The sequence below is a fragment of the Tinamus guttatus genome, unplaced genomic scaffold, assembly GCF_059628265.1.
Source record: "Tinamus guttatus ecotype Peru unplaced genomic scaffold, ASM5962826v1 Tinamus_guttatus_pri_ptg000384l, whole genome shotgun sequence".
Classification (NCBI taxonomy): domain Eukaryota; kingdom Metazoa; phylum Chordata; class Aves; order Tinamiformes; family Tinamidae; genus Tinamus; species Tinamus guttatus.
In genome coordinates, this window is record NW_028288918.1 from 1,654,531 (window position 1) to 1,664,032 (window position 9,502).

The following is a 9,502-nucleotide window of genomic DNA, read 5'->3' on the forward strand; positions in this document are numbered from 1 at the left end:
GAAGCACCATTACTTAGCAGCTGTAAGTTTCCAGACCTGCTTCTTTTCCAGTTCCCCTGCTCTCTGTGCAATAAATTTTCTTCATTTCTCTCTCATGTACTGCTGCAGACTGGGAAGGAGAGAGCATCCCTCATTCACTATGTAAATCCATTGATGAAAACATAAAATGCATTGTGCTGCTAAAACTTGCTGAGCTTGTTTGAATGAACGCCAAGGATTAGCAGCACGTAATTTCACCATTGATTTGATGACAATGATGTTATGTGCCCCAAACACTGATGGGATTTGTTCAGTGTTTAGGATGTGGTCTCTGAGGTGGAAAAAAGGGATTGCTAGTAATTTTTTAAGCCTCTTTGGCTGCACCAAGGCAGACTGTTGGTATTATATAAATTCTTTAGATAAAATAAATATCTGTCTCTGTATGAAGAGAGTGGATATTTAACTTTTCCAGTATACAGCTGAATAGTAAATCTGACTGCAAATCGGTATAAGCTAAGCAACAATAATAGCTTCATCTCTTTAAAATAGGGAGGAAGGAGATAGGGGAATGCAAAAAGAACCTCGAAGGCTATCAATAAAAGAAGACCCTGTCTTAAAACCAGTGGGACAATGATTTTCAGGTAGAAAAGTGGAAGTGTCACCTCCACAACTGTCCCCTCTGCATTCACTTTCTTCCTGGCTGGCTCCAAAATTCAGTAGCTTCACAAACACAGTTCCTGCGGGATAAAAGCTGTTGTGAATGAGACAAGAGACCACCTGAGACAAAACTTGCAGTGCAAGAGATGCTCATCAAGCAAAAGATGCAGAGGCAAGGAAAGGGAGGAATATGACGACTTACACTAGGGACAGCCTTAGTCCCCAGCTTGCTAATGACAACACTTCCTCTGGTTGCCCAGGAAGGCAATGCCAAGGACTGGTGCTGGGGTTTGCCCGTCCAGAGGACCCCAGCAATTCGGGATCCTCTAGCTCGCCTGCAGTTCCTCCAGCTCTGCAGAGCGTGAGGCCACTTCAAAGAGAGAGCCTTCATTTCCTCCCCCAGGCAAGGTCCTCCCGCAGCAACCTGGTGTCGAGCAGCTGTAGGGAACGGTGCAGGAGGATTGCTCACTTGCTCTCAGCTGGGTGGCTGATGGCTGTAGGAACCACCAGGCATTTGGAAAGTATGGGAATTTTGAGAGTTCTCCAGAAACATGTGATCTCTCTTGAAAAGAAAAGCAAGCTGAGATTTTCAATACTTTCTCCTAAAGTTAGGCTCTTAGATCTGGGTTTAACCATCTTAGTACATGGCCCAGTTTTCAAAAGTGCTCAGCATGTAGGAACCCTTCCACCCACTGGCATCTTTCTTGCTCTGAAACTATCCTCAAAGAGGGATTTTCAAATGTCCCTTTTGGTTTTAACAGGATTCATCTAACAAAAAAAGAATATAACATCTGCCTCCTCGCATACCTGGCCTCCCATGGCGTTAACCCCAACCTGCCTTGTTCGGTTAAGCATATTATGCGAATTACTCCAATAATGTGGCTCCGGTCCATTTTAAGGATATTATCAGCATCCAAAACCAAGCAAAAATCTTCACCTGACTATTTTTCTTGGTATTTAATCGGGAGTTAGTGCAGGGGTAAGTGAGTACAGCTACAATTGTAGTCAGTTGTTGCTTCTTCCATCTATGTCTCAAGACAGATGTGGTTGAAAGGCTTGAAGCTTCTGACCCTATGGCATCTATGTGTTTGAAGACCAGCAGAAGAGTCTTATCTTCAGAGGAGAGGAAAAAAAATAGGGCAGGACTCATCCCTTAGGGGAGAGAAATAAACACTCCATGTTCATTTCTAGCAAAAGCTTTTACTAAGTACTTAGCTTCTGAGCAAACAACTAGTCCAGACTGACGCTGTTGTCTCCTAACGCTGCTGACGCTGAGTCTGCCCCCTTAGTCTCACTGCTTGTGTACTGACTTATATTGTTTTCTTGCGCCCTTTCTAGAACTGCGTCTACGTAAGACAAAATATATACATATACATATATATATACAGATTTTCCCTGCTCACTAGCTCCCTCAGAGAAACTTCTTTGTGTCTTCTACCACAGCAAGACTGTTAGAAAGACAACTTGTAACCAAATGAGATACATTACTTGCCCTTACTCTGTCTGGCTGTTCTGAATCTCTCTCTCTCTTTTTTTTTTAATTAACATGTTCCAGTGATTTCAGTACTAAATATCAACAAACATCAGTCACTCTCCTGCATTATTGCTAAACAGCTTATATATAAATGTGCAGTGCCACCCAATGAACAATGTATTACCTTTTCAAGCTGACAGCTGTATTTGAAAGGAAAAGAATTGCAATTCATTCCCATTTTCTATAAAAGCACAAGACCATCCTAAGAGATATGCACTTTGCAGGTTGACAGAGGTCACTTAGCTGGAAAGGGCATGCAGATTAGAGCAGAGAAATTGCCTTTCTTTGCTCTCCTGCAACATAACAGCAATCTAAACTATAATAGCACTTGAGAATCACATACAAACCTTCTACAGTTACACTGTACACATTCACTGCTCCACTTAAATACTTACTTTTGTCCTCACACAGAAGTCATAACAACATTTTAGATGAAGGTGGGAGCCAGTGCTTGGCTCACCTAAAAATCTGCATGTGAGCAGGTGGACAACTAATGAAAGCCAAGAACAAGTGACTACTAGGTTTAATCACTGATGCCTTCTTCACTCAATAACCTAATCTAGTATTTCTATGGCTTGTCCTGGGCAACATGCTGGCTTTTACTACAGGAGAGGAGTCTCATGTGTTGGCAAGAATGCATCTTAGTTTAGGGAGGGATTCTTTTAAAGGTGAAATACCAGTCAGATCTGCTGGAAAACCTTTTGAGTAGGATTCACTCTTCAAACTTGCATTGAAGGTGTGAGAAAATCTGCTTTTGATGCATTGCTTTTGGGTATGCTCGATATGCTCATGACCGTATCCATTGTTTGGGTTTTTGTTGTTGTTGTTGTTGTTATTTTTTATATAGGAACACTAATAAACCTCACTGAATGTGCTCAGTAGATGAAAATAATGCACAAATGGTCTGCATCATGCGGGAGTTCTGTGCCAAAATGCAAAATGATTGCTTTTACCACCTGTGGCGGATTCTTTATTTAATTCAGAGTCAATGGAGTTCATACCTGCTATTTTCCACTGATACTCCCAGAGATAGTTTCCCTCTAAGGAGAAGCACAAATCACACCCAGTGGGATTCAACTTTGCTTGTCCAGAATTAGGTATGTCTTCTAAGGCAGCTGTCTAGGCTCCCTTATTCATTGGTTGAGATGGAAGCACTGTTGAAAGACATCTTATTCCATCTTATTTAGACACGCACCTTTTAGTATGAAAACCATCTGGAAGCATCTGCCTCTCTCCACTGATGGGCCAGAGTGTCTAGACAACCCATTCTGACTGGACACCTGCCTTACAGATAGCTGGAAGTTTTGTTGAAGAGAATCTCAGCAGACTGCATATTGCCCAAAGGCATGCAGACACTGCGAAGTCTGTATCAAGGAAACCTGTAAATGACATTTTCTACCTCAATTAAATATTTTGCACATAGAAGACAAAAATGGCCATCAAGACAAAATGAATATAATTAATTCTAGACAGATGCACAAAAATGTGAGTACAGGAGAAAGTAAAGAAGAAATAAAAACATAAAATTGGTTGCTGCTTTCCAACTGTTTGAATATGTGGTAATATACTGCATTTTAGATTAAATTTAGGTGAAGTTTTTATTATCATTGTACTTTCAACAGCCCACTCCCAACATCCCACTGAACACACATGTGCTCTGATCTCGGAGCCAGCTTCAGGCTATGAGTGAACACTGGATTTCATGGAGATAAGTGATTTTGTTTAGGTGAGAAGCCTGAGGCTTTTCTGTTGCCTAACTGAACATACTAGTGTGCTACCAATGGGTGTTACTGAGAAAGGAGAAAAGGTGTGCTCTGTGTGGACTCCCTTCTTCCTCCCTGCCCAGTTACTCCACCCTTGCTCCTTCACAGGTAACTTGTTGGAGGTCAGAACTGAGGTGAGATAAGGGTTTCACAGTTTCTTAAGCACTTGGTGGTACCCAGAAAGTGGCCTGCCATTGAGTGCATTGCTCCTTGTGCTCCTGGGCTCCCTCTCTTGCATCTCTTTCTAATCCTCAGTTGGAAAAACACAGAGGAGATGTTCCTAAAATACTGCAGGGATCTATCTATCTTGTCAACATGTGATGCCTGGCTTGAGTCCATGCTGTACAAGTGCTGTTAACTCCTGTGACACTGAATCTATCTCACTTTCTGTATTACATCCTGGTTCCCACCTGCTCCTCTACCAGCAAAATAAATCATTTACTTAATATGCTCCAGTGAGCAGCTTAGAATTTGAACCTATTCCTAAATCTCCCCTTTCACTCTGCGGATACCAGATCACTGTTACCATGTGGTTAAACACATCCCATCAGGTCTCTGGCACTGGACGACTGAAAAGAGTTTTCTGTCCTGGGACTATGGCCCTCATAGACCTCTTCAATAAAAATCTTGGAAGCACTTTATGATTCTTCTTTATTTCTCCTCTCTCTCTTTTTCTTTTTTTTTAATGATTTGGGGCATTGAGATTGAATGCACTGGGCTACTGGAGAGCAAATCTATCTGTTGTGCTCTTTTTCTCTGTATTTTTCTGAGAAGGAAATAATCTAGGTTTGGCAGCTGATTTTAGAACAGCATTTGTGCTTGAAAGGCAAGACTAGACCATAGTGCCTTTTGCTGGAAGTAAGAGATGCTGAATAAAAACTCTGTCTGTCTTAGCATTTTCCACTGCCTTGCTGGTGTCTTTCTACTCAGCTTCCTGCTTTTGGTTACAGAGACCTCCTCTTATGGAAAATTCTGGTTCTTACTTTTCAGTGTTTGCTTCCATGCATAGTGTGGGGATGGTTCATATTAAGGCCAAGGAAATTCCAAAAGTATAAAGTACCTAAATGCCAGGGAATGCTCAGCTTAACATTTCTTTTTTTCATTTATTTTTTGTTTCTCTCTTTTTTTTTTTTTTTGGCCTTAGTCCTTTTTGGAATTTAGCTTCTCTGACCTGCATTGTTCCTATTTCTCCTCAGCATTTAAGTGAAGGACTAATGCCAGGATCTCCAGTCCCTGGTGCCATGAGAAGATGCTTCAGCCCCTCAGGTCAGACATGCCTTCTGAAGATGCCCTTTCCTCTTTCTTTCTTGCTCTCAGGTGACTGTAAATGGTGCCGATACTGCGAAAGACTCCTAATTTCTCTCTTTGCTGTCCAGAACAGCATCAAGATTTAGTATTTTAACAACTAACTCCAATGGAAATGGCAGCCAGGAGATTGCCACAGTCTTGTGCCAAGTCTTGCTGTCTTTTCCCATCTTAGAGATAGCTGCTCCTGCAGCAGGATGGGCATGTGAACCTTCCCCATCCAACTCAGACCACTTACAGGCTCCCTTAAATGAAACAGAAATGCAAAACAGCCATAACCAGAAGTGCCTGTGAGTGGGATCTGTGTCCTGACATGGGGGAGATTGAAAAATCTGCCCCATCCTTTCTTAAGCAAAACAAAGGCATTCTCAAGAGCTCATTTGAAGATGTTACTATGGGAGAGTGAACAAGCTCGTTGTCCCTTCTTTTGGCACAGTATTTTTTGTGAGAAATTTACATTCCGTGAAATCTGTGTTCACATTCTGCATCATACGTTAATATTTCTTCCCTCCTTGCTCTGCCAGGGTCACTGCTACTGGCCCCTCTTAAATGTCAGAGGTATCAAAAAAAAAGTTTCCCCTTCTTCAATATGAATCAACCTCCTTTTTCCTTCTTTTGGAAGAGGAATCTATTTCATTTATTTCAAACACACTTCATGTCTCCATTTCAAGTAGTGAAAGATAAAAGCAAATTCAAATGAAAGCCACAGGTTTCTTGCAGAGACCCATGAAACAGATCTCCTTCGCACAAATCTTTGAAAATCTCACTGGAAATGTCCCATTCTGCCTGTTTCTTCAGAGGATGTGCGGGTGCCTCTGGGCCAGGTACCTGCCCCTTGCATCGCCGGCTGCTGCCTGGCAGTGTCCGTCCAGGACACTGGACATTGATTCTAACCAGACTGTCATTTTCAGGTCAGTCTCCGCATTTCTGCTGACCATGTTGCCTTCATCATGAGATCATGTCTTTCCAGAGAAATCCTGCTAATGCCTTCATTCTGTGAGACCGGTATATATAGAGGCAGCCTTTCTGGGGCTGCACTGTGCAGTCCAGCAAAGGCATCGCTGTCTTCCGAGTGGTTGCACTGCCCTCGCTCTCTCCCATTGCAAACACAGCAGCAGCAAACATGGACATTACCATCCAGCACCCTTGGTTCAAACGGGCTCTGGGACCCCTGATTCCAAGCCGTTTGTTCGACCAGTTTTTCGGAGAGGGTCTCCTCGAGTACGATCTTCTGCCTCTGTTCTCTTCCACTATCAGCCCTTACTACAGGCAGTCTCTCTTCCGCAGCGTGCTGGAGTCAGGCATTTCAGAGGTAAGGGCTCTCGGCTTCCTCTTCTTTGCCATGCTTTCCTACCTTACATTTCCACACGTTTCTCTCCACCTGCCTCCTTCCAGAGTGCAAGTAGTCCGTAACCTCTAGCACTCTGATGTGAACGGGTGAGGAAGACTGCCAGCCTGCTGCCAAAAACGCAGCCTACCTGACCCTCCTGGGCGCAGGAGGAAATCTTAGCTCAGGAGAAGGCTTCCCTTCAATAAATGGAAAATGATTTGACTCCTGTCATTTTCTTATGACTTAAAAGACTTTTGGCTTATAGCAGCGTTATTGCCCACACAACTAACTTCCATTTGCTGGGGGAAGAAGTAAGCTTCTTCCAGAATAAACAAATTTAAGCACAGCTTGGTGTTGGGATGGGCACAGGTGAGCATGAGCAGGAACTACCTCTTCCCCCTTATCTACCTCAAGAGCTTATTTTTTTTTTTGCAAACCCACAGACCTGGACAACTCAGGAGCAGTTCTCCACAGGCAGCATGTAAAAGGGATATTTAGTTGCTGGAGTCGTGGTCAAAAGCCCTGGCGTGAGTTCACAGACTGGTGCTCTTTCTAGTTGCATCTCACTGATTTCCTCCCAAAATCTAGCAACAAAGCTACAGCCACAAAGAAGCTGAAAGGACAAGGTATATGCTGTCCCAGAACGTTAAGCAGATTTTGATCTTCCCTTGCTGTTGAGCCCCCCAAAAATGCCCAGTGCACCTTTAATGGCAGATTACTACGTGCAGTTGAGCTGCAAAGGAATAGCAACAAGAAGTGATGTGTACCACAGAGAGATTCCTGCAGATGCCTACAGGCTGTGACCCAACCGGTCTGTGGCTGCAGGAAGGAAAATTGGGACACTGCGCAACTGCAGCTCCTTGTCTTTCCAGCTCACACAGTGCTGCCACTGCCTCCACTTTTAAACCTTGGGTTATGGGTTTTAACAATGTTCATTTCAGGTGAGATCTGACCGGGAAAAATTTACAATCATGCTGGATGTAAAACACTTCTCTCCTGAAGACCTAAGTGTGAAGATTATTGATGACTTTGTGGAAATCCATGGCAAGCACAGTGAAAGACAGGTAAGTGGAGGTAACAAATGAAGATGAAGCAACTGAGGAACAAAGCCCTGTTTCCTTTCATTCTCATGTTCCTTAATTGAAGGATAAAAAAAATCAGAGGAAGGAATTCTTCATTGACTGTTTTTGGCGTGCTCAGTTCTGACTGAGCATGAGCCTGTTATCTGACAATGGGCTAACTCAGTTCTTTTCTGTTTATTTTAAATCGTCATCTTCCATAACCATCAGATGACAATCTGTATTGTTCACTAATAACATCTGACCAGAAGAACATTATCTAGCTCTGCCAAAGCATGGCTGAGTTTTCATAAGCCAGATCATTAGTGAAAACAGAGTTTTCATGCACTGATCTGGAAGAGAAAAGCAAAACCAAACCAAACAAAATAAAACCAGCCAAGTGCCGCAGGCTTGGAAACTTTAACACACATGTCGTGGAAATATCTGTGGGGGTCGAAAAGTAAATTATGCCAGCAGGTGTTTAATTCTTTTCATACATTTTTTGGGCAAACAAAGATCTAGCTCCAAAACACTATATATATTTTAATATAACTTTTTTTTTTCTGAGCATGTTACTACAGAAACTTAATTAAACAGAGGCTGAAGAAAAGGGGCCAAGACAAGATTGTATCCTTTGGTTGACACACAAACTGTTTCTTACTTCTCTGAATTTTAAACTTTGCCTTCAGACATGCTTTGAAATTGGAGACTGTGGCAGGGAGCCTGTGCCTGTGCAGATCAGATCATGTAGGATAAGGAGGCCAAATTTCTACCCTGCTGGTTTGCTCAGCTTTCTTGGCTTCAGGAGTGTCACAGGGACACCATTCAACACAGGATCTGGTCTTGCTAAACTGTAAAATAGAATAATATGGTAGTATTTGCCTGATGATGTTTGCAGTAAAATCTCATGACTCCATGGAGCCCCATGCTGATGGCCTGGCTGGTTAGGGCAAGTGTATGAGCAAGCATAAAGTGATGCCATGGGAGATACCTGACCAAATTACCTTCTGCTTCCTCCCATACCTCTCAGGACGACCACGGCTACATCTCCCGCGAATTCCACCGCCGGTACCGCCTGCCCTCCAACGTGGACCAGTCTGCCATCACCTGCTCCCTCTCCAGCGACGGCATGCTGACCTTCTCCGGCCCCAAGGTCCAGGCCAACATGGACCCCAGCCACAGCGAGAGACCCATCCCTGTGTCGCGGGAGGAGAAGCCCACCTCTGCTCCTTCTTCTTAGGCTGAACCTGCTGCTGAAGTACGCAGGCTGCCACGAGCTGCAGGCCTCATCCCCAGAGCCGTTGTGTAGATATCAGTGAATATCTAGAGGTCTTTTTTTTTTTTCTGTTTCATTTTTATTTTTTTCTTGGATGGAATGAGGGGCTGGGTGAGCAGCTGGTGGACTTTGAAGCTGTGCTACTGGGATGGCATGGATCATGTGTGCCGCCAAACTGATGTACTTGCTGAGAGGGTCTTTGCCTGGTGCTGTAGGCCGTAACACCCATCACATAGGAGGGGGTGCATAAGTAGCACTGACTCCCGATGCACGAGGTTTTGATGTGAGGCTTGAGCAGGGGAAAAGCCCCACAGACTTGCTCTATCCCACACAGTTAGAGTCAAACTGATTACGGTAAAGAACCAACACAGCTAAACCAAGCCCCATACCTGAGATACTGTGTACGTGCAATGAATGTATCATGAGTTCCTTACAACCACAGGACAAATAACAAGATGTTATGTTCAAGGGTTGCAACATATATTTTTTTCAGCAAAGTGTTTAAGTGTATCTGTTCACACCATTACCCTGTCATTTCCCTTAGGGACAACTGATGCAAGGACAAGCACGTCTTTCCAATGTCTTGGTAGGCCCTTCGGG

At 43.5% G+C, this 9,502-nt stretch overlaps 1 protein-coding gene across 1 annotated transcript; it reads left to right on the forward strand.

Annotated features, from left to right (window-relative positions):
• The first annotated feature begins 6,361 nt into the window (after window positions 1-6,361).
• CRYAA (crystallin alpha A) lies at window positions 6,362-9,033 on the forward strand. The gene is made up of 3 exons (XM_010227210.2): window positions 6,362-6,550; window positions 7,510-7,632; window positions 8,657-9,033. The coding sequence occupies exons 1-3, from the start codon at window positions 6,362-6,364 to the stop codon at window positions 8,864-8,866; spliced, it is 522 nt and encodes a 173-aa protein (XP_010225512.1). The 3' UTR covers window positions 8,867-9,033.
• Window positions 9,034-9,502: the final 469 nt, after the last annotated feature.

Coding starts and splice junctions, on each gene's coding strand:
- CRYAA (XM_010227210.2), top strand. CDS start 6,362: ATGGACATTACCATCCAGCACCCTTGGTTCAAACGGGCTCTGGGACCC. Junction 6,551..7,509: donor TGGAGTCAGGCATTTCAGAG/GTAAGGGCTCTC, acceptor TGTTCATTTCAG/GTGAGATCTGACCGGGAAAA. Junction 7,633..8,656: donor GCAAGCACAGTGAAAGACAG/GTAAGTGGAGGT, acceptor CATACCTCTCAG/GACGACCACGGCTACATCTC.